Genomic DNA, 26,079 nt, shown 5'->3' on the forward strand with positions numbered 1-26,079 from the left:
TAAAATGCTATTCATGCAATATTATGGCGTACAACAATAACAGGCTATTTGTCTGTAGCAAACGTGTTGCTTAAGTAAGGTTTCAATAAAGAACTTTTACTTGAAATTAACATGGCTTTCTCTTCAGTGAAAGGTCAAAATACTCATTCCACTTCCACAAGTAATACTTTAAAGCATTGCTGTGTAAAGTTGCAGCATCTTGTTAACAGAGTAAATAGTAATAATGCTATTTTTCAGTTATTATTACAGCAGCCGATTGTCTCTTTTTTTTTGTCTCCCCTGCAGAGGATGTGAAGCAGGTCTTCAGCAAGACCACCATCCACCAGCACATCCCCTTTAACTGGGACTGTGAGTTCATTCGGCTGCACTTTGGCACACAGAGGGACAAGCAGCTCAACTACGGCGAGTTCACCCAGTTTCTCCTGGTAGGTTTCATGTTCTTTGTCTCTCACAGCTTGCCTCGGCTGTTATTAAGTCATATTCAATTCTCTTCTCCCTCTTTGTTTGTCTGCATTTGGCCCATTTTGTAGGTCTCTCTAACTAACCGTCCTTTCTCCATTAAAGAACAGCCATCATTCATAGTCAATAAATCTGCATCAACTGATTTATTCACCTTTACACTTTGCTTTATCCTCCCATTTTGCTCACAGGCTGTTCATGCAATCCTGCCATCATGTAACTGTACTCTTAGATATTACTCTAAGCCTCATCTGACTAATGCGCACACACAGTCACACACGTTTCTGCTGTTCCTATCCCTCTCAAACACAGCGCTCCATATTGTCCAGATTAGTCATTAATGAAACACTGAGGCTATGTATTTGGGACATTTTCTGCATTTGTTTTCCATTAGCTGACGTACATCTAGCATTACTCCATTCCATGTATTCTGAAGCAGGTAGAGACACATTTCTACCTCCATAAATAGTATAGTTGGAATATTCCTAGTGTATTTGTGGCGTGCGAGCCATTTTCCAATATGATGTCTAGACTTAAATCAGGCCTAAGCAGGGAGAGGTGGTGGAGTGGGTGGGAGAGAGGGACTGAGCTGTGCCAAGTTTGCATCCACACTCACCATGTATCTGAATGAGCTTTTTATATTACGCTTAACTTAGACCAGATGGCTTACACACAGTGGGCAGCACAGGACATGGGTATTGGGACATTGTTACATGTGCATATAGGTGTCTCTACGTATGTGTGGTTCCTTTTGTGTGTGTACTAATCAGCTTTATCATACGTGTTGCAGTAGCATGCAAGCTTTGTGCATCTGTGTTTATGTCAGTGTTTGTGTACTTGTGTATGCTTGTTTTTGCCTGTGTGAGCAGGAGTGCAGCTGTGTGGCGTTGTGGCCAGTAGATGCTGTACTTTGCGTTGACAGCATGCCCGGTTCTCTCCCAGTCAGTCACTCAGTGGTTTCCAGCTCCTCACAGCAGCAGGCTAGCAGCCAGCCGCACTCATTGCTCAACTATGAAATGCACATTTCCTGCTTATGCTGTCTGTATTTGATCATTTTTCATAGCTTTTGATAAATGCCCGCATAAATGACAGTAGAAAGTGAATTTCATGTTATTGCAGGATGTTTCTCTGTGTAGGTAAGTGGTCTGCTGATGTTTGTAAAATTCCATAAAAAATATTTGAAGTTGGAGGTCATAGTAACATGTCACATTATTGTTTATTTTTTACTGTGACACGTGTTGCTTCCTATTGTATTACTGAGGTACTCGTAAAATTTGGGTACTCTAATCCTATAATATTTTATCAGTTGCTGCATTGACTGATGACAAAGGAGAGAGTAGAATAGAGCTTTATTGTCATTGTTAGGTTGAAATTAGCACTATCAATAAAAAAAAATATGAAAAATATGCAAAAAAACAATAACAAGATTGCACTGTCATAAAATAATTATTGTAATGAACACATTGCAGTTAGAAAAGGAAAATGTCCTAAAGCAAATGTTAAACCTGTGCAATTATCACATATTTTGTATTACCTCACTACTTCCCAATGTTATAATGCCTTTATTAGCAGACAAACAATAAGCCAAAAGGACAAACAGTGCACTGTGCAGCTGCAAAACTTCTCAGACTTGTGTACACCAACATGCACATCATATTGTGACTATTTTTTTTTAGTTATTTGTATAATTCCCTAACACCCAGCTTTCCCCCTCAAAATGTTCCCATCTTTTATTTCCTCCTCTTCCTGCCATACATGCGCGTGTTTATTGTGTTTTTCTGCCATTGTAACCACGCCACTGCCAGATGCTCACAAGATGGGATTATCGGGGAAAACGTTTGTGCCGCATATTTCTCACAAGGGCTCTCTCTGGCCAATTACTGTCTTGATGGAAGCCAGAGATTCTCACCAATTACATGCATTTTTCCCGTCTCACGCGTGGACGCCGGCCAAGGCTCAGCTCGCACTGTCAGCGTACTGTTGTCTCTGGCAATGGCATTGCCGATGTCCAGAGAAGTGGCACATAGTGGCACGTAGTAGCTCATATTATGAATTCTGGCAAGTAAAGGGCTTGAATTACGTGGAGGGGACACCACATGTCCCACTCCTTTCCTAAGCACTCAAAAAAGTGAATTGTTGGCATTACTCAGATTTTAAAAGCCCCAATTATATGTTTGACTCTACCAAGAATCAGTGGGCAGCCCTTAACATCACTGGCACACATGTAAATGGGCAGTTGTGCTCCTGCTTCTCCTTGTAATAACTTTCTCCCTATGCTGAGGAGAAGCAGAGAGAGAAACAATCCTGCACCACTCACGTCTATTGTTTAACTTCTGAAGAGAGAAGGAAAAGGAATCACAGCCATTGAAAACAAACAGAGGTGGCTTGTCATATGTTTTTATTACCGTCCAAGGACAATTAAAATGACTATGAATGCCTCAGCAGTCTCTCTCTGGCTGTCTTTAGCCCCCAGCTTTGTGTCTCCTGCCTCCCTCGCTCCCCTCCTAAATAAAAACCATGCCCCAGAAACACTCATACGGTTGCAACAAGTTAAGGTTTTAGGAGGCTGAGACTATAAACTCCTCCATCGCCTGGACCACAGTTGTTTTGTTGCTCTGTGTGGTTGCTGTGTGACCTTTCAGACTTTTGACTTATCCAGACAGATGGGATAGACATTTTTTTTCTTCCCTTACAGATGGACACAAACACACAGATAAATGTTACCCCTGTGTTAAAATATTCATGCAAAACAAGTCCCATCTTCACTTTTCCTTTTTTGTTTTGACTTTAGATATTCAGCAGCACGCCTCCCTTTCCTCTTCCCAGTTTGTTTCTCACCAAAGTGTTTTGACCTACTCACAACCGACCAGAGAAGTGAGTCACGACACTCAGGATGCTGACACCAAAATATCTCACCTTATTTACTTTGGAAGTGTTTACATGTGTCAGTCTCTCTTCATTTCCTTGCTTTCCACTCACTTATACACTCTCCAGAGCCCCTGCTGTGCTCATAGGTGATACTGACACATGGCTGCTACATTTGCTGTTTTTGCAAATCCGGCTCTTTTGTTGCAATGTCTATTCTTACTCCCCTCCGGTCTCCACTCAGCTTTGTGTAAATGTCACTCTTCCCCAGTCATTTCTCTTGGGCGCCTTGAATTTAGAGTTCGATCAGTTATGCTGTCAGTGAAATATCACTCAAATTCAATGCAACAATAAGTCATAGTCTCATAGGGTTTTGTGTTGTGGTAATACCACTTTTTTAGAGTTCCATTTACAACAATAACATCTGAATCAATCAATTGAATAATGGCATGCGTGTTCAGGATTTAATCTGTCCTTCTGCCGTACGTTTTGTCCAACATGTGGGGTTGAAAAAAATCCATTCTTCTTGGGCAAATTGATAATCTTTTATTTTGAACTGAATTGCTAACTTGCGTATTGTACTAAAACTCCTAGCAACTACCGACTTCAAGAAATAAAATTCAGAAACATTTTCCCTGACATGATTCTGTATTTGCACTACATTTTGTCTTATTCTCATTCTTTCTTAGGTTTGGGGTATTTAGGGGATTTTCTGTGTAATAAATCCACTCTGTATTTTAATGTGGTGGTGCCTTTACTTATGTGCAGGTCTGCAACTTATAAATATTTTAAAATCAAGTTAATCTGCTGCTTTTGTTTTCAATTAATTGTCTCATTGTTTATCCGTTACAAAATCAGAAAACAATAAAATTGCTTATTAGACTTGCTTATCGTGCAAGTTGATGTACTGAAATTGCTTGTTTTGTCCAACTGGAAGTCTAGAAACCTAGAAACTAAAGAAAAACAGCAAATCCTCATGTATTAGAAGGTAGAAACAGTGAATGTCAGCTTGACTTGAAAACTGAGAACTCTTCGGGGACACAGATGCTCCAGTGGTGTTAGCACATTGATATACACTTAAAAAGTGAGTCATTTAGGCCTTTGGTAATGTGTCAGAAACCTCATGTACAAAAATACATCAGCTTTAGGATTTTTTTGGTTTGTTTTGTTTTCTCATTCCCTTTTTGACCTGAAGGCCATAATACACTGTAGGTGAGTCAAAAGCCAAACCAACTAGCTTTATTTTGTCGTCCTCAAGCTTAGGGCTGCATTTCACAGTGTCTCTTTGTGCATGTTTATTGTCCCAAAATCCCTGTCTTTTGCTGTTTCTGAGTTTCTCGTTGTAGGTAGAGGAAGCATTGATGGCAGTGGTTTGTTTACGGCCCCTCTCTGTAGACTTGTGGTTGCAGGTACCGATAATGGCTGCTAATTTCAAAGGCCTTGTGGGATCCGTCCCCACCGCAGCCTGTCGTTGTCCCTGTGGACCTTTTGTGTGTGTGTGTGTGTGTGTACACAAGAAGAAAGACTAAGTGAGCAGTTGGATGATTAGTCGTCTTACTTGTGTGTCGTGTCCATGTGTGTGTCTTTGTGTGTTTGTATGTTTCTCCCTCAAGTGGGTTTTAATGCGGATTTGGGGAGGGTGTGAAAAGCCCAAGCGACGCCTCACAGTAGGCGAACCACTTGTGGGGAGAGAAGACAAGGCTGAAGACTGGCTAAACCCTGTCTCCCCGTAACTGAGAGGGGAAGACAGTACCATGGGGGCAAATAAGAGCAAATGTTGTTCTTATTCATACGTGTTTATGTGCGTTTTCAAATCATGACCAAGTGGCATATGATCCACATGTATGTCCAAAATTGTGCTTTTAAATTACAAACTAACGCCTAGACTACCCTTCCTTCTTCTCTCCTATCCCCTCCACAGGAGATGCAGCTGGAACATGCGCGACAGGCTTTTATCCAGCGGGACCAAGCCCACAGTGGCTCCATCTCAGCGCTGGACTTCAGGGACATCATGATCACCATCCGGCCGCACATGCTCACTCCCTTCGTAGAGGAATGCCTCGTGGCGGTGGGTTTTTTTTTTTTGTTTGGCTCTGTGGTTTTCTCATCTAATTGTTTTACTGTCATCCACAAGAGCCAAAGTCAGACTGGTTAAAAATAGTGAGTCACTGCTGTCACCTGGGAGACATGATGCTTGTCATGATATGTGACAAAAAGACTGCATATATCAGGTGTTCTTTGGAAGCATCTAGCTGATAAATTAGGCTTTCTTAGTGCTGTGATAATTTCACATAAAATCATAGCTGTGGTGTTTTTCATGTTAAGGGTGAGTATACAGTATGTATAGACTATTTCTGAGTTAAGTGAGTACAGTTAAGTATGTTTTACTTTCAGAACAAACATCACATTAGTACCACCTCTACGTACATAAATGTAGACGATGCACTGATTTGTTTGTTGAAGTCACTCTTACTGCATTAAATAACAGGGAGGTGAAATCAGGATTGTTTTCCTCTGTCTCACTACTTGTCTTTTTCTTTCCTCTTTTTCTCACACTCTTGCAACCAAGCGTCGCGGCTTTCTCTTTTCCACTGGCTATCTCCCTTCTTCCTGCTCTTTACCTTTTCTGTTACCTCTCATCTGTCCTCTCTCTTCTCTTCCCTCCTTTAATTTTTTCTCCCTCTCTCTCTCTCAACCGCTCCTCTTTCTCTCAACCTCCCTCCCCCGTGTCTCTGTCTCTCTCCCAACATGTCATTAAATCTAACCTCTCTGGCAGTGTCAAAGCCAAGCAGGCCAGCTGAATGGGGAGATAGAGACAGAGATAGATGGAGACCGGAGCTTTACAGTCCATCATCTTTGCCTGTGTGTTTGTTTGCGCCTGTGCGTGTGTGCTCTATTTGTTTTGAGCCCTGAGATGTTTGTCTTTTTTGTGTCTTGTCTTTTCTTTTTGTGTGTTGGTGTTTTTGTTGCGCGTGTGTGCGTCTTGTGTCTGTGTCCATGCCTTGCCCCATTTCATAAACACCTTGTAGACTCTGTCATTTTCTCCGCTGTGTTTACCTCACCGACCAGACATCTTGGTGTGCCGTTAGTAAACTCTCTTGCACACACGCGCGCGCACACACACACACACACACACACACACACACACACACACACACACACACACACACACATATATATCAAAAACCTCATAAACACTGCAGACACATTAAAAGTGGTATTATGGCGGAACACAAACAGTGAAACAGCAACCTTTAATTCACTCACCAAACATGGTAAATGATCAGCGCCACACTCTTATCACCCAAATATTGTTCTCCTCTCCCCTTCTGTGAAAGCCTCTGTGTTGGATATCGTGGGAAGATCCATGGCTATAGGCTCACAGATATGAACAGATACAAAAGTGTCTCTCTGTTAGGGCAGTTTCACCCAAGCCAGAGCTTCCCTCCCTTGTTGCAAACATAGTGAGAAGCAAGCAGCCCTTCTGAATGTGTCTGTAAAGCAAACAGTGCCATCTAGTGAAAGGAAGCTCTATATTTCCTACTGGCTCAACCCTCGGCACTCTTAAGGACAGCAAAGCCTCAAGGCACATCTGATACTCTGACCTAAACCACCAAAAAAATGCAACAACATTCATGTAACATACTTGAACACATATTTTTGTTAAACAGACAGCATTTAGAGCTGCTCCTCCAAAAGTTTGAGAGCCTCATTTGATAAAGATGGGATTGTGGTTCACATAAAAGAGTTTGTGGCCAGTCTGGAATGTCCTCGAGAGCCCAGCAACTATTTTTAATCTGTTACCTTTTTTCTATTTTCTGTTCTTTTACCACTTCCTCCACCTCATAAAGAAAGTTAATTAAACTCCCTGAGAGTGTGCATCACGTGATGGAAAAAGTCGTGGTTGAAGCAGGTTTACTTCTCCCTGTGGAGAAATGGTAGAGAGGAACATTGCTGATTAACCACCAGTGTTTGTCAGGATTTCCTCTTGACGTGTCATGTATTTGTTTGTTTATTCCACACACGACTGTATGACTGCCTTTGACTTTCTGTAGGTTATTCTCTTGTGTGATAAAAATTTACCCCCTCTTTTCCCTTGCCCAGGTTGCAGGGGGCAGCACATCTCATCAGGTCAGCTTCTCCTACTTCAATGGCTTTAACTCACTGCTCAACAACATGGAGTTGATTAGAAAGATCTACAGCACCCTGGCTAGTCACCATCGAAATGTAGAAGTCACCAAAGGTACGTGTCGGGAATAAACCTCCCCACAAACTCATACACAAGCTTGTATTAACCCAGGCAGCCAAAAAGCAAATGTGCAATTTCTGAGCATGTAAAACAAGAAGACATCATACCCTCACACAATCACAAAACAAATATCGGCTTATACTGTCACATACACAAGCCTGATACAGTCCTGGCCTAGAGGCGGTAGTTTGCTTTCCAGATAATGTATTTACGTCTGTGTGTGTTGAAAAGGGGGAGGAAACTTGTTTTTGTTTGGTTTTCTTCCTTCCCGGTGGCATTTAAATGGGCACGCTGGATCCGACCCAGCACACGTACTGCCTGCCCACAATCCCTGATGGTGCTTGTCTTGTCGATTACACATCCTGGCACTGATCAGAGGACCACTTTATTTGTCCTGTTGTTGGTTGGTAATGAGAGTTTTACTTCTTCAAAAAAACAGACGAAAATTGTCTAAATTATGTCCCTGTTATTGTGTGTGGTCACACTCTGCATCAAGTACACTTTATGTTGTTTTTATTTATCTATTTCACCTTTTATCTTAACTCCACAATATAAACTACTATTGAGCAAAGATGCAAAGGTACAAGACAATAAAGGAGGACATTTTTATCTGTTGAGCCAACAGCCTTTGTCTTTCTCTGACCTAATGTTGTACATCTCTCTGTCTCCCATGGTTGATTCCTTTAAGTCCTTATCAGCCTCACTTGCTTTCCCCACTTGCTGTCTCTCATTCCTTTCCTCAGTACTTGGCAGGGAGCCTGGATGGCTTTCTCTGTCTTTCTTCGTCTGCAAGCCCCCGGGCCACTAGTGTAGCCTTATGATGCTATCAGAAGGCTTATCAGGGGTGTGGACCGTACCCGACCCAGACCAAGAGCCCATACACTCTACAGGCTGTTCCCACCATGGGTACACCAAGCCTGGGCTTGACTCGACCCGTGGTGGCCCATAGCCAGCCAGACCTCCACAGCCACCACCCATCCACTCTCCACTCCCTAAATCATTATGGCCTCCTCAGGGACTGCGAGTGCTCAGCTTCATGTACTACAGACTGGCCGACAAACGCACAGTGTTCGCACATCCGCATGCATCGAGTGCATGTGTATTTTGCAACACGCTCCTCTCTAACATTTGTCACATGCACACAAGCATTCAAATACATTAACACAGCCAAGCATGCACACATGCGTAATAATCCTGATTGATTCCTTATGTGCAGCAAGGCCACTGTTTTGCCTTGGAGACACCATTACAGTGCTTAATGCCTACACAAAGTTGAGTGCACACGTGTGTGAGTGTTTTTTGTGTGTACATGCACAGGAAACCTTAAGAGAATATACTTTTTATTGAGCCAGTAGTGTACAACCGCATGGCAAATCATGAGTCTATCTGTGTGAACAGGTTAAAATCAGCTGCGTGTGGTAGTATGCCTACTTATGTATGTGGCTTCTTTATTACACATTACCAGAGCTGGAGACAGTATGAACCAATTACCCAAGGATTTTTCTTAAATATATGCCAGTGATCACATTTTTGACAGCAGGGTTTCTAGCTCAGTTGGTTCACCATTCAAGATCCCCTGAGATTGAGACCAACTGACCACTGGATTGATTGTGAAGAACTTTTGTTGACATTCATGGTTCAGATCATGGGAACTACTATCTTTTATCCTACCCTGACTTTTCTTTTAGCGCCATTTTGAGTTTTGCATTGAATTAAATGTCTTAACAATTTATGTTATTGATGTATTGCTGTAAACTTTAGCATAAACAGTATTTCCTCAGAACTTATGCAAATGTGAACATGCTACCAGGTTCAACTAAGATGGTAAACATGTTCAACAAACTTCCTAAACTTTGGGATATTAGCGTAGTCTCACAGATCTGGTAGCATCACTATATACTGTTGTCAACAGAATTTTCTAAAAACTTGTTTTTATGTAATACAGTTTTCCTTGTTTTTTAAGGTGGCTTTCATGTTTCACTTGTAAGATTACGCTTGTTCCTTCATGCTGTGCTTTGCATTTTTTCCTCTTTTGTTTTTTAGAGAACATCTAAAATGTGCTTTGGATGTGTTTTTTGGTCAAAGTGCCATTATGATTATTGTTGTTGTTACCTCCGCCAGGAGGTTATGTAATCACCGGAGTTTGTTTGTCTGTCTGTCTGTCTGTCTGTGTGTGTGTGTGTGTCTGTCTGTTTGTCTGTTAACAGCATAACTCAAAAATATCTCAATATCCCAATTGAGAGATGGCCGCCAGGCCATCTCTCAATTGTCCTTCGACCTTCAAAAAATTCCTGGATCCAGACGGTGATTCGGATCACCTCCAAAATCTAATCGATTCTTACTCATGCTCTTCTGGACATCCTGTAAAAATTTGGTGAAAATCCGTCCATGACTTTTTGAGTTATGCTGTTAACAGACAAACAGACAGACACACACACACACAGACGGACAGACAGAGAGACAAACGGCATGGCGGAGGTATGCGCTCTCCGAGTGCTTTTCTAGTTTCAAATGTAGTAGTTGTAGTAGTAGTACTATACTCTTACCAGAACCCTGCTAGTTTGCACTCTTTAAGGACAGAACACTAATTGTCTTAACAAATTATGTTAAAAAGAGCTTACTTTACACAACTCTGTAATATTTACCTGTTAAAACCTTAAGTGTCAGTCTGGAAATGTCAGCATTAATTCCCAAACTAATTTTTTTTCATCATATAGTAGTTTGAAAACTTGACGCCATGTCTTTTATTATCAAGAAAATGCATGGTGACAAGCCAGTTATGTGTGGCTGTGCTTATCATTTAAACAGAGTATAACATCACAAAGCCACAGGTAAATATAAAATGTTTAAAGGGGTCTGTCAGGTGTGTGTGTGTGTGTGTGTGTGTGTGTGTGGGTGGGTGGGTGAGCTACAGGTAGACAGGTTATCAGGATCATGATCTGTGATCTCCCCAGACAGAACTCTGTCTGTGTTAGTGTGTGTGTGTGTGTGTGTGTGTGTATATGTGTGCGCGTGAGTTTACTCTTGTGTAAGTATGCCGTCTCACATGCTTGTGAGCATTACCTGCATGTACCCATAGATATGTGTGTGTGAGAGAGAAAGAGAGCATGCCTCAGGGGTAAGCTGAGCCTCGGCGGGGTGAATGGCTCCAGTGTAGGACGACTTTGTCACAACCCCAGCCTGCTGCTCTTTGAATAAAGCAGGTCAAACAATGCTGACTCCTCCACTGTAAGCCAGCCTACAGTCAACCTGTTCATTTTTCACCTAACAATAGTCCAGGTCTTAAGTTACGACATGCTAAAGCTGCCTCAAAGAACTTTCGAAGTCCATAACTCTCCGTGGCTATTTTTTTATTCTGTGTTCTTCAACATGCTTTGACACTTTTTTCTTTGTAGGTCAGCATCAAGTCACAGAGTTGTTGGTGTGACTGACAGATATTAATGAGAAAAGACATCATAAAACACTGTAACATTTATTCCTGTCATTGGCAATTACTCCTTTATCACTCTTCATTTTCTTATTTCTCTGTGTATGTGTTCCTCTCCAATTACAAGAGCAACAAAAACACAATGCAGTGCAAGACTTTAGTAAGGTAGTACTCATCACCTAATTGAGCCACCTCAACCTTGAACTCAAGAAAAACAGGTTATGTCCTGGCTGTGAAACACTGGACTAGCTATTGTAGAAACTAATGCCATAAAATGTGGTTCCTGGGTTGCTCTAAGTCATCCAGTCATTGTTCACCTGTCTCTGTAATAAATCAAAAATATTCTCACTGGACTTTTGGATCTTTCAAAGCTATTCCTTGTCTCCTGTTCTGTTTAATTTTTTCTCAAATGTGATTCTAAATCACAGCCAGGCAGTTGAGAATATCCAGTTCGGTGATATCACAGTTGAATTGTGGTTTGCTAATGATGTCGTTGTGTTGCTTCCAGCAGGCATGACTTCAGCAGGCTATGGGACAGTTTTTAGCCATCTGTTAGGATCATTGTCCACATCCTCAAATATTAGGCCAGGAAAAAAAACAGCAAATTAAGTTAACTCTTTGTTAAGAGAGAGACGTTGTCTCACAGTACAGAGAGAACTTTCTTACAAGTGACGATATTCTGCAGCATGAGGTGGACAGGCAGATTGGTGTCCTGTCTGCTGTGATGTGGATTTAGTGTTGTTCTCCGAAGGTGAAAATGGATCTGGGCCTCAATGCTAGACTCTCCATTTACCTGTCAATTTACATTCCAAGACTCCCCTATGATCATGAGCTCTGAGCTGGCATCTCAGAAACTCATAGGCAGTTCACAGTGGATGTGCGACTTCTTTGACTTCTTCAAACAAGCCGCTTGAGATAGTTCAGATATCTGATCATATTACTTCCTATGGGCAATATGTATCAAGTACATCGATTCTTCAGTCATTTCAGTTTCTTCATCAAATTCAGACCAGTTGTTGAAAGCTTCTGATGAATAAGAATGTTTACCAAACCACTCTACCAACAGTCTTTTGGGGATGGATACAGGACCCCTGAGAGTGTCCTGTAGTGTGTGGCACCGGGACGGCAGTGGCTCTTTTGGGTACTGTGGATTGCAGAGTTAGGCCTCTTTGGATGGAGCTTGTATTCCATGGATGCAATGACATTGGCATGGGGAGAGTTTTTAGGCAGTGACAACATCTTGGGCACCTTGTGGTGTTCCTCCAGCTCTTCCTGAGCAATATTTGAGTGGTGGCAGGGTGCATTATGCTGCTGGGGGAGTCTACTGTTGTTACACTGGGTGGATGTGGTTGGTCTGGAACAATATTTAGGTGGGTGGTGCATGGCAAAGTAGCATCCACTTAAGGTCAGGGTCCATGGTTTCCCAGTAGAACATTGTAACAAGATGATTAGCAGTATACACTTTACCTATCAGTGATTCTAGTGGTGATTGGTGTTTGTATGTCATGTGACCTGGGGATACCTCGGGATCCTCTTGGTTGAGATAGACTGAGGAAAAAAATGTCTCAACTGGAGACTGGAGAGCATTTTCTTAGTTTGCTGCCACTGTGACCTGGACACACCTAAGCTGATAAGTGAACAAAAAGAAATGTTTTCATTGTATGAAAATCAGTTTTCAAATCTATGCACATATATATAAATGTGTAACATATAAAATATATTTGTATCTCATGATGTAGTACTAAATTTTAGTCAAAACTAAATAAGAATGTCTTTTTCTTTATAGAGGAGTTCATTGTGGCAGCTCAGAGGTTTGGCCAGGTGACACCCATGGAAGTTGACATCCTCTTTCAACTGGCTGACCTGTCAGAGCCGCGTGGGTAAGACAGACAAATAGATATGCACACATAGAGATACATAAACAAGGCAAATTCATGTATACACACACAAACAGTTGTCTAGGTAGAAAATCGTAGACAATCAGAGACACTTTATTTATTTCATGCTGTCTATGAGTGAATGAGTAATGTGGATATGATGGCCAAACAGGTAGAAGGATTCATTCCATGTATTTTGTGAATTGTAGTGGAATAGTATCTCACAATCACAAGATTATCCCTCCCCCCAAAGTGCATATTTAGCCCCAGGGTCCATATCTCAGTGAGATGAGCGCTTTCTCAAACTTCTCTGCAACAGATCAAAAGAATCAGATTTGTATCCAGTGCCAGAGAATCTTCTTTCAGTCCAAACACAATCCAAACTTCCATTTATCATAAAAAGGGGCAATTCCAGTCGCTGTAATCCGTGGCACAAAACAACTGTATATGTCTCACATTCCCCCACTTCCTTTGCATCTGCCCCACGGCCCGACCAGTGTGTTCATAATTTCTAACCCTGGCCTGAGACACCACTTGATTATTATTTCTGGGCAATGGGATACTTTAATAGCTCTCTCTACTCCCCTTGATTGGAGATGTGAGAGATAATAGCCCCAATATTCAGAGGAGAGGGGTGGGGTGTGGGGGAGGATTTGGCATTCCCAGTTCCCTGAGCCTGGGAATTCTGGGACCGTCGCAGAGATGCAATGGAAAGACATCCAAAGATTGAATTATCTTTGTTGTACTTGGAAGAAGTGATAAAGGAATATGAGCTGTCGGTTTCTATAGATCGGTTGTCTGACTCAGCCATGCCAAGTGCAGGTCTGGATTTGTGAATGCCACAGTATTTTCACATGGAACGATGGCAAAGTATCCACAAACTCTGAGTAACTTCAGACTGACAGATTGAGCACACCAAGGTCACGGACTTGGTAATACATGAATGAAATTATAATGCTCTGAGAGTTACTTGAAACCTCTCACTCTCTCCTGTCTCTTTCTCTTCACCAGACGTGTTGGTTTAGTGGACATTGAGAAGATTGCTCCGCTGGAAGAAGGCGCCCTGCCCTACAACTTGGCTGAGATCCAGAGACAGGTACAGAATATGAAGACTTGTTGATGTGTTTGGTTTCCTCTTCCACATTGGCAGCTCTTTTCCTTCTCGATACGTTCTCTTGGGCTAAATGTCACCGCACAGATGACGAAGATTTATAATTAAGGATAATGATATCTCCTGTTCGCATGTAATTAATCCCCCTAAACAAAGCGTCAGTTTGAGTTGTGATTTTGGCATGAATTACATAAGTAATGCATGCATGGACATTAGTTCAAAGTCACATCAAAGTGAAATAAAGAAGTACAGGAGACACAAATCCCAACATTTTTTTGTCAGGTATAATGTGGAAAATTTGCCCTTAAAATGCCAGTCGCCCAGTACCCATCAGCTCTGCTCATTTTCAAAAGTTCATACCAAGGTTCAGACCAAATTGTGTTCAACAAGTTCCCATCATAGACTTGAAGCTAAAAAGACTCAGAGAAAACACCACTAGACCTCTCCCTGACATGTGGTTGACGTCTTATAAAAAACATAGACACACAACTCACAAATCCATGGAAATAAAGACGAGCAGAGCCATCCTCAAGACCTGATGAAAGTCAAACATGCTTCAAGTTGCAAGTAATAGCTAGCTAACAAGAGCAATTTGTAACAAAGGAAAGTAAGAAGGTCGTATGGACAGCCAGACAGATGAGCAGAGGACTATTTTCTTACTCAGGCTGTTTGGTCAGAGTTGTGTTGGCTGGTGGGTTCCAGCGAAACAGTGAAGGCTTGGCCAGGCCATATTGGAGCAGGCTGGGGCCAAAGGGGAGAAAGCAAAGGGGCCCAGCACTACACAGACGCCAGTCCCACCACAATGAGCCACTTTAGGCCCTTGTGGTTTGGGCTCAGGGGCTGGCCGCCAGCTAGCTGGAGCTCTCTCTCTCCTCATCTTTTGCTACTTCTCTCCATTTCTTTTTTGATCTACTTCTCTCTCTCGCTCTCTCTCTCCATCCCTCCCTCTCGCATATGTGTGTTTGTCAGTTTGCCTTTTCTCTCTTTATATCCTGTTAACTTGTTCCCTCTTTCTCCCTCAAACATCCTGAAAGTATTGCCAAGTAAAATCAGCCTTCAGGCAGACAGAGATGAGGAGGATGAAGTGGAGGAGGTTGTGTGAAGGAAGTGGGGTTTCACTTTGACAGGTGGACTTATTTTAGAGACTCCCATCCCCCTCACACATGTGCGGACACACGCACACGCACATGCACACGCAACCCCCTCTCCTCCCTAGAGGCCAGGGCTGAGGAGACCAGACAAGTGAACAGGTACCTCAGGTGGATGTGGGAGTGTGGCTGTTACTGCATAGCTAATATAGGTAACTAACACCCCTCAGCTTTTTGATTTGATCAGATTTAGATTGCACAGATAAATTCCTGTGAGACTAATGTTAATCCAGCTTAGCTATAAATGATTGTAAGCAGAAATGCCAACAAGTATTTGCAGCTTTATATGTGTCTTCAGTTTTATGTGGAGATTGACTTTATGTATGTGCATCGGAAATAAATATTTGTTCATTATATGTAATTATGTTTTTTGATTAATGCTATTTTAAATACAAAATTTGGACAAAACTATTGATAATTTTAAAATGTTAAATAAGTGCTCTTAAAATCCAGACAGGGCTGTACTTTTCCAGTTTTCATATGACTTTTTTTAAATTATTATTTCTAGTTTTAATATATGCTACATCTCTAACCCGAATCATAAACTCTAACTCACCTCTTTTGTGACAGAAATGTCATTACCTGAAGCTTGTATTTTAAACGTTTACTAACATTGCCAGTTAAACTGCTGTTCAACCACCTGATCACTTGAGTTGTATTTTTTTGTTGCTATTCTCATTTTTTTTTAGTGCTAAAACAATTGGTCGGTTGAACAATTCATTAACTGGGACAAAATGTGACATTGTCATTTTTCGAGAAAAGGAATACTTACCATTTTGTGTTTGCTGTTCCCCAATACAAAGATATCTTGCGTTGTGAGGATGCTGTCTTCAGCTATGAGCATGTTTCACTATTTTTCCGGCATTACTACAAACGATGGATCAATTGAACTGAACAACGTGGAGCACATTATTACAATGAGTGTCTTGACTATGTCCTAAAACATTTAAGAAACCAATGAGTTATACATGTGTTTAGTTGTGCACATCATTAGTTAAAAACATGCATTTGATCAGCTTCACCTTTCCATTTCTTATAAGTAAAAATGTATTTAATTAAATTTAAGCTCTATGCTAATGTCCCTCATGGAAATGGGACTTAATGTTTAATCCTACACGACAGGTGAGATGAATTTCTGGGAGGCTGCATTAAATATGTGGTGTGCAGTACTGAAGTATATTGTCACCTTATAGAGATAGCAGCATCAGAACCAGCAGCTTGTCTAATGTCAAGACTTTCTGTACCTGTTTATTTGTAGTCTTTCACTTCTGCACTAATGTCTTTATTGTCTTTTCTTCCTGTGTGCGGGCAGCAGTTGGGCAGTGATGGTTCCCGCCCTGTCCTTGTCCAGGTGGCAGAGTCGGTCTACAGATTCGCTCTTGGCTCAGTAGCAGGGGGTAAGAGTCACGCCCCATTGGCTCCCTGCATACCTGCACCCCACCACCCTCCCACCCACCCACCTACCTGCTCGCCTGCCTACCTGCCCCCCGCCCTGTGCTGTCTTCATAAGAAAAGGGTGAGAGAGAGAGGACAATGGCCCCTCTATTGCCCTTTCCCTTCTTTACAAGAGCAACGGTCACCCCCCCTGCTTAAAAAGAAGTGTTCCCTCTCTTTCTTGTTCTCGCTCAATCTCTCTCTCTATCTTTTCCCGTCTCTCTGCCATCCTTCGTTCTGCCCCGTCTCATGCCTCTCTGCGTGGCATGGGAAAACCCTCCTCTGTGTCCTTTTGTACCTGTGTGAGTGATCAGAAGACAAGTGATGAGGGTGGGGGGTTAAGGATGGTACCTGGGCCTTGTGTTTGGCTCCAGACACCCCACTGTTTTTCTACTCCTCCTCCTCCCTTCTTTCATTCCTCCCTTCTTCTCCTCCTCCTATCCCAAGGGAGACAGCTTAATAAGGAGGTATGGGTCTTCCATCCCTTCTTCTTTCTCGGTCTCTCTAATTAAGTCTGTCGCCTTGGGTCGGGTCTTTTTGTTTGTGTCCGCGTGACAGGCCGAAGAAACTGCAACTCAAAACACTTCGACATCCCTCTTAACATTTTTCCCGCACACTTCCCCTTCCTCCTCCATCTTCTCCTCCTCTGCTTCCTCTTCCTCCTCTGAAAGGGTCAGTTCACCCAAATTACTAAGACAATTTTTCTCACCTTTACGTTTTTCAGAAGAATGAAAGTGAATGGAATTTAGTTTGCATTGCTGCTGGCACTAAAAAAAAATTGTGTGCCCTCTTAACAACACAAACTTTTTGCAAATTACTCCGTTCAACCTGATGAATACCACCCAAGAGTCTGCATGCTAGTGAAATCTGATTAACTGCTTTATAACACTATCTGTTACACTCCATTTGTGGTCATGTTTCAGTTTTCCTATCACATCACAAGGCATTACAATTCTTTAGTCAAGCAAGTGTTTCATATCTGTGTATGAGTCTTGAAATAGGCCTTGATCATTCATGAATTTTGTTTGTGCCTTCCGAGTACAAGAAAATTGGTGAATGTGACAATTTCTCTTAAATCACTTCTTCGTGCCACTTAAGAACAAATCTATTTGTACAAGTGATTCTTGAGTGAGGCTCGGCATCTCCTTTATCCTGATTACTTCACTGAATATGCTGTCAACATTTGTGACAGTTCTTTCTGCTCAGTTATTACTCTAGTCCCAGTGAAAGCAGTTGCATTTTTTAAGCAAACAGACCATTCAATCTAGATCTTTAGTTGCATTTGGCACAAATCTTTGCCAGTAATTTGTATGAACATATTTTGTAGAGAGATGGTAGTTCAACTCTTCCATGTTTGTGGTTCATTTTCCAAATTTTCTTGCTGGAAAACAGGTGCTGGTCAGGGTGAAGGGATGGCATGGTCATTAAAGATTAGTAAAAACTAATTAAATGAACATAGATATACTCTCGTAACTTATGACCAGTATCTGCATACCCATGTTTTGTTTGTAGCTGTGGGTGCCACTGCAGTGTATCCCATTGATCTGGTGAAGACACGTATGCAGAACCAGAGGAGCAGCGGATCCTTGGTGGGAGAACTCATGTACAAGAACAGCTTTGACTGCTTCAAGAAGGTGGTGCGCTACGAGGGCTTCTTCGGCCTTTACCGAGGTCAGTGTACATGAACAGAAAATGCACACCTCTGTGCAAAAAATATCCAAATGTACAAATATCCACACATAGTTCTATCTTGTATGTTTCTGTTACACATTCTATATTAATGTTAGAGGATTTTGCAGCTACTGTAGTGTAGCATGTTCTTTATCTATTGTGTAATATACGGTCACTACATTGCATCAATGGTACTTTCCAGATCATTTTTTTCAGCATGTAGAAAACACTTTATGTTGGTTTGACATACACTACATGTTCTTATGTCAAATTTAAAATACATTGAATCCATCCCTGTAATCGTACTTGCAAACAGCTTTCAGGAAAAACAACCCACGTGAAGTCAAATCTACAAAATAGGTTCTCAAGAAAAAGGCGCAGAGATGAGAGAGAAGAAAGAAGAATTGCATAGTAGGGACAATAAAAGAGAAGGGAAGTGAGAGGAGACGAGAGGAGAAGAAAAGTGCAGGGTGGACAGGAGGGCGGTGCGGGTTCACCTCTCTGTTGACCTGTCTTCTTTGAAGTGATTACCGACTGGCTGGGGACTTTCAGAGCAGGACAATGAACGTCACACGCAAGGCCACATACCTTTAGGCCTGTGTCACGATGTAGTGATGTCGCACGTCTAGACCTACACACTCGTGCAAACACATTATAGACGCTGAGCAGACACACAACTATGCAGGCACGTAGTGGACTACTTGGGCATGCAGGTACGTACATACCAGGGCAAGACATCAATAATGACTACCTGTCCTGTCCTCAGAAACTGCGGTTAGTGTGTCTGTGTCTGTATTGTTGGGGTCAGATTAAAGAAGGATTGAAAAGAGGTCCCCTGGAATGGCGGCAAGGCCTTTTTAAAAATCCCAGGATTTTGATTGACAGAACTGGGCTCCCGAGAGGAAACTTGAATGCTTGAATTTCTGTGGGAAACACAAAGGCTATCGGGAGTGAAGTGGCTTCAGAGACACAGAGACAGACAGGCCTGGCTCCAGGTAGATGGCCAGACAGGTATCCTGGCAGGCAAACTGTAGTTATGTAATATAAGTTGAAAGTGCCTTCACTGTTGAAACAATCTCCTGTGGCAAGAATGTAGAATTAGTGGTACACAATTGCTTTTGTTGTGTGATGCCGAGATCTGTCATACAGCACAGAAAAAGCAGGAGCATCTTTTTCTTATGTGGATGGTTTTGTGAAAATAAATTTGGGGTATTTTCATGTGTCGTTTTGTATGTATTCACATTTGTCCTTTGTTGATGAAAGCATGTAAGCTTTTGTAGGAAAAAAACCCTTCAGAAGTGATTATTTTTTGCTTTTTTATGAAGTCCAGGGAGGTCCATTTGCCAAGTTCCAAATGGAGTATATGATTGTGAGCGATTGCGTGGCCTCACTACACACAGACTGCTGTGGATTATTAACTGTGTTTGTTGCTTTGAAGAAATCTTTGAGTGTGTGTTTCTTGCTTTGGGGCTGGGTAGGGGGCCAAGTTTCATTGTGCTCTGTTGTGATTATTTTGTTTATTTTTATCCGTCTCTGGGTTGTAATTGAGGTCTGCGTAAACTTTTGGTTGGTTTGTTTTATACTCTGCCCTCTTTTCCTATTCTGGGAAGCAGTTTCACTCACTTCATCCTCTCTTTACCCTTTCTTCCTCTCTCTCTTGTTGCTACTCTGATGTCCCCACACTCCACATCAATAGATTTCATTAGTGTCTGGGGGATCTTGCACGGTCAGACGCATGCAGCGGGAAGCCACACTTGATGTGGAGTGTGTGGAAGTGGTATATGTATATATGTGTGTGTGTGTGTGTGTGTGTGTGTGTGTGTGTGTGTGTGTGTGTGTGTGTGTGTGTGTGTGTGTGTGTGTGTGTGTGTGTGTGTGTGTGTGTGTGTGTGTGAGAGTAGGGGTACCACAGTGCTCTTTTTTTTCTAATCATCTTGTCGTTTCCTAATGATAGGTCTGGTACCACAGCTACTGGGTGTGGCGCCCGAGAAAGCCATAAAGCTCACAGTAAGTCGCTGTGTTAGAAAGCATTCAGACACACGCATGTGCATTCACATAGACGGAGATCCATAAGGTTCTTCCATCACTTTGATCTCGTGGATGGATTTTATATAATCTGATACCACACAACATAAAGATAGACAAATGAATAATTGCATCTGTTAACTGTCAGTCAGACATCTTGATTAGAAGCATTTACAGCATATAATATTTGTGGTGCACTCAGTGACGTGCAACATCAGCATTACTGTTGTCATATGTCAGTATCTGCTGATTATTGCTGTGTGTTCTTGTTAATACCACAGATGTTTTTATAAACTCCAGCTGTGAGTTAAATCAACATACACATTGTCAGTATTAAGAAGTAGCATTGGAATTTATGCAGTTTAGATCAAATACAAACCTTTATATTAATTTTCTGATCTGCTATAGTACCTTTAAAGTCCATAACTTTTGTGTTTCCAGGTGAACGACTTTGTGCGAGGAAAGACCAGACAGAAAGATGGTACTGTTCCTCTGGCTGCTGAGATCCTGGCTGGTGGATGTGTAAGTTTCAAATCATGAGCTTGTTTGCAGGTACAGTGGAGAGCAAGGTCAGTGGTGAGAATTTGGGTGAACTCTTTATATCCCATGAACTCCAAAAGAACAGCAATACATACTTTCAGCCAAGACCTTCTGTAAGAAAATATCACAATCAGATAAAATTAGATAGTGGTATAAAAATCCATTTGTGTTTCTATTTTATCCTTACTATTGTATCTTAAAATTAAAGATTTCCAATTTTAACCAAATGTCAAATTCAGTTCAGTCAATATAATTTTGTGCAATATCCGTCAATGTGCAATATGTTATTTTTCACAATAAAACTGACAGATTTTTCAATGTAGTGAAAAGCTTTTCAACAGCAACAACCTCCAAGTAGCAACCTACTCTTTGAAAGATGTACCATGAAGTAAGACAGGCTTGCTTGGTTCTTTTGGTGAAATAGCTCTTTTAATGACAGTGTTCACCTCCCCGTGTACAAATGCTGCAGGGACACCGTCACTGTTTCTTGGACTTAGCTTTGCTCAAGACAGTTGTGACTGGTTCAAAGAATTTTTGTTCCCCTGATAGTAGAATAATAATGAAGTGCAGTCAGACCATGCTCTAGCACTGAGACGGGGGGATCAGTATTTTCCATGCAGGTTGTTTTATTGTTTGGTTTATTCTGTTTATGAATTCTGATGCCACTGATGATGCATGTCGACAGGATCTGTCATATCCACAGTACACATTATTTGTTGACTCAAGCAGCCATTCAGTGTATTCTAGTTGCATCTTGTGGCATTTTGAGAGATGGGGCATTATGTTGCGCGCTCCTCGTTTACAAAAAGTGGAGGTCTTGGTTACTTTGCACAAATCAGGGTCATCTAACAAGACTTGCCACTTCTGGAAACTCCCAAGAAACGTTTGTAAACTTTTTTCATTTTATAAAATAAGGCTTACAGATTGCCATTTTGGTCAGGTTTGAAATCTTGGAGCAGACAACCTATGAATGAAAGCCAACGTCCAATCAGGTGCAGCCAGTGTTTCTTGTGTCCAAGAAAGCCCTGTGGACATGAACTACGACGGTGTCTAATCATATCTAACAATCACACCAGTCCACTTAAATAGAAGTTCTGCTCAGTTTCTTGGTCAGATTCACTTCTCAGTCAACATTACATACTTCAGTGTACAGTCTCTCTGCCTCCTTTTTCCTCATCCAGACTCTTCAAAGTGCACTGTGTTGAAGTGATGCTGTACAGCACCGTAGGAGTGTGTACAGTATTACGACAGCATGCATCTCTTAACTATGTTGACCTGTTTTCTGAGTGCTGCCCCTGTGACAGCTGAGCAGACAGACATGGACTTGTTTGGAGGCCAGGAATCGCTGTTTGTTGATGGAACCTGTAGAGATCACACATAAAAGAGCCAACACACACACCGTGCACGCTTGTGTGCGCACGTGTAACAAACCGAAGAGCATACAGGTGCACACACACACACACACACACACACACACACACACTTTCAGGGAGGAGACGTAGATTGACAGCGGCTGCTACCTGAGCCCCCCTCCAACCAGTCTGTTACCTGCTCCCCTCCCATCATAGGTTTTGATCACTGAGCTGTCACAGTTTACCCCTTAACACACACACACACACACACACACACACACACACACACACACACACACACACACACACACACACACACACACACACACAGCGAGCAAGTCCTCCAAGGCTGGCAGCCTTAGCCTGAGCAAATGAAAGAAGTTCTTTCACTCAACCCTCTTTTGATGCTGATCACTAAAGCAAAGTATTTCAGGATACACAAGTCATTATGGGTTTAGCTCCACTCAGGCACATTCAATTGACCTTATTAGTTCTGGGAATATGTTGAAGAAATGTTAAGAGCACAATACATTTGCTGTAACTTAAATTTTGGGACAGTGATTTTGTTCTGTGAAAGAGAAGAACGGAAAGAGCACAGCGACAACACAACGGCAAATATAGTCAAGAAATGTTCGGCACTGTGCTGGGTGTGAAATATAGCAGTTGCCTTTTTTATACATCCCATATGGATTCAAAAGCAGAACCATAACAGACACCGAGAGAGAGAGAGAGGAGAGGATAAATGTAGAGGAGAGGAGTGCGGATGGATGGATTTTTCCTCTTTTCCTCCGTGAGCCGTCATGACAGCTCCTTTCATCCTGGCTGAGGCCCCGGTGTTAGTGCTGGCACTGCACTCTGCCTGCCACTTTATCTTACACACATACACGCACTCACGTCAAACCCTCCTGAACCCTGTTTTAGCGAGGCTCCAGCCACAGCACATGAAATCTGTTTATATCATTTGGTAGCTGTGAAAGTGTTGGTTTGGACCACAGTGTCAGCCTCAGATCCACAGTCTATAAAGCAAAAGAAAGGAAAAAAGCGAGAGAGGAAGAAAGAAAGAGAGAACACGGGAATAGAAGTGTTATGTGTTTGCTTTTAGTGAAGTAAACTTCGCATATCTCAAAGTAGCATCTTCATCTCCTCTAAAGTGCTGTTTTGCTTCACCCTTTTCTGCGCCCTCCTGCTCTTTTCTTGCTTTTCTTATCTCTTAAATATACTCCTCTCCTCTCCTCACCTCACCCACTCTTTCCTCTCCTCCTCCCATTCCCTCCTCCCATCTTTCCCTCTCTAAACCTGTGGCTCAGCACCATTAAGCTCTAGTGTGGGTTGCCAGTTTCTAATGATTATTTGGTAAGAATGGCATGCACCGTTTACTGAGCTGGCTGGATGCTTATCTGGCAGTTGCTGGCCTGCATTTCAGGACTTAAGTTACACAAAATACTTACGGGGCCGTTGGTTGAGAGAGGGAGTGGAGTTACGACTGAATCAAAGTATAGTACCACTTTGTTCAGATTCATTGTAAATACAGCTTTTTCAGGCCTGATGTGAATAATGAAAAGATTATCGGTGAATCTAACACACACACATCAAGCCACGAATTATAATGTTACTATTACTGGTAGATGGTTAATCTCCTGTATGACCTTAAATGAATGTTTGGCATGCGCGTATTTGTGCTGGTGCGGCCACAGGTATCCCCAAACTTTACTAAGCTCTTTTTGCAGGACACACACATAGCCAGGGGCTGCGATGCGTGCATAAGGTGCTGACATCCCAGGTTTCCAAGGATCACCTTGCCTTGTAATTACCTGGGAATCATCAGAGAACCGCCGATGCTGTCACTCCATAATCACAACCCTCAACCTCGCTGCCTCAGTCTCAACCTTCCCTCATTTCTCTTGTTTTGACTGCTCCTCTCTCGGTTTCTTTCTCTCTGTCTCATCAACTCTTTCTGTTTACTTCCCTGATTGTCTATTTTTTCTTTGTCTCTCCCGCTCTGTCCTGCGTTGAAGTTTTCAAGTTGTTTTCCACAGATATGTAGGAATACAGGATGGCGTACGTGGAAAAACTGTAGCACCGTCAGTCTTTTTATCTCACGTTGTTAGGTCTAATTGTCAGCTCATCTCACTGAACAGTGTTGTTGTTTACTTGTCTTGGGTAAACAACATCTCCATCTCCTCCATCTCCAGTCTCATTAGAATCCAATTGATGCAGCCAACACTGCTAGGGGCCGGGGCCAATAGCCTCTTAATGCTTGCGCTATTAGCCAGCATGTAATCAGCTAGGTTATTTCCATAAAACAAGTCATAAAGAGTTAGCTGTGAGATGAAGCAGCTTTTGCAGCAGCAGCCCTCGTGCTATTCACTGCCTCTCGCTGGATCTGGAAAGGAAGCTGTAGCCCACTACACTCTGTGTTATTTAAAAAGTGGCTGCACACACCTTCAATGAGACGATTATAATCTCTGTCTCTCCCTCCTCCCTCTCTTCTCTTAGGCAATATATGGTAACACTTAAAGCTGAGGGACTTTTTTTTGCAAAAAAGCTGCCCATGTTGCAGATTGAAGCTTGATGCCTTCCCGTAAAGCAAGAGGCAGCAGGCACAATCCATCATTCATAAGGAAGCAAATGAAGGAGAGGGAGAAAGGCAGAGAAACAACAACAAACAGACCAGGCCTATTTAAGACAGCAATGGCGCCATGGCAACCGATTGCTATCTAATTGCGATGTGCCGCCCGTTTGCGTGTAGCTACTGTAACCACTGGCAACGGTAGCGAGAAACAGACGATATTAGAGAGGATGAGAGAGACGAGGTCAAAAAAAGAAACGGGGAGAGATAATACTTTGGAAGACATTCAGAGGACCAGAGTTCAAGAAACAATGAAAGGAAAATGCAAAATACAAGTCAAAAAAAAGCCAGCTTTCCAAATATAAATCTTCAAAGTGTGTATACATTTCTCAGCTTGCTGGAAATGCTGTCATGTTCCCTGACTAGCCACAGTTAACCATTTGTCTTGCTGCAACTCCATCACAGCAGCTACCTCTTATACTTAAAAGCCCTGCTGATCAGAAAAAGGCAAAGAAACCAGTCTGAACTTGCTGCAGTATTGCTACTCCCCTCACAAGTACAGGTTTGGAGGATGATGTGAAGCGAGAGGTTAGAGAGTAAAAGAGAAGTCAGAGTCCCCGCAGGGTCTATGTGATGAAGACAAACAGCTGACAGAGTCAACTGCATCAGCTGGATTTCCTGGTATTCTCCCATGTTGTCCTCCTCTCTACATGTTTGTTTTGAAGCTTGGTTGCTGAGGCTGCAACATTGTTAAATTACATCACTTGCTGAAATCGCGCGCAAGCAAGATAATGATAATACTTTGTCTGTTGATTGTGTCATAATGTTTTTTCTAATTCAGTGTGTTACATTGAAATGAAGACTCTTAAGTGGATCTCGGGCAGCACTCAAATTCTCATATTAAACACTGACACAGTTAGTGTTCAAATGGAGTTTTATTTGCAGCAATTAAAGTAAGTGTTTAACCCTCTACAACCCGAGCACTGATTTTATCGATGTAGAATTGCTTTGTCATTTTTAATCTGCTTTTAGAAACCCTCTGAGTCCACTGATTATTGGGCATTTATGATTCAATAATATCTAAATTTGTATCTTAAAAATGAATTTCATTGACACAAAACAGTGTGATTCGTCACAGAGTTGGACTAGTTAAAACACTTTTAGGTGTAATGCATTCCAGTACATCACCCACGATGGCTTCAGTAATACATAACATACAAAGAATCATTACCTTTTTGACATCAACAAAAACTGAAAATGTGAAAACTCGATGAAGTAGAATTTATTATCTTAAGTAGCTAGAAGAAAGCCATGCTGTTTGAACTTGCACTGTATTATTTTCCCATCCAAAA

General features: G+C 42.0%; 1 protein-coding gene across 1 annotated transcript in view; it reads left to right on the forward strand.

Moving 5' to 3' along the window:
* LOC110955551 (electrogenic aspartate/glutamate antiporter SLC25A13, mitochondrial) overlaps positions 1-26,079 on the forward strand; it is a 51,521-nt gene that overhangs the window by 10,821 nt on the left and 14,621 nt on the right. Inside the window, 9 exon segments of the mRNA XM_051955074.1 lie at positions 286-425; positions 5,246-5,392; positions 7,429-7,567; positions 12,787-12,880; positions 13,889-13,973; positions 16,449-16,533; positions 18,083-18,241; positions 20,196-20,248; positions 20,708-20,788. Of these exon segments, the coding sequence (XP_051811034.1) occupies positions 286-425; positions 5,246-5,392; positions 7,429-7,567; positions 12,787-12,880; positions 13,889-13,973; positions 16,449-16,533; positions 18,083-18,241; positions 20,196-20,248; positions 20,708-20,788 (983 nt within the window).

The sequence above is a fragment of the Acanthochromis polyacanthus genome, chromosome 11 (genome assembly GCF_021347895.1).
Source record: "Acanthochromis polyacanthus isolate Apoly-LR-REF ecotype Palm Island chromosome 11, KAUST_Apoly_ChrSc, whole genome shotgun sequence".
NCBI lineage: Eukaryota > Metazoa > Chordata > Actinopteri > Pomacentridae > Acanthochromis > Acanthochromis polyacanthus.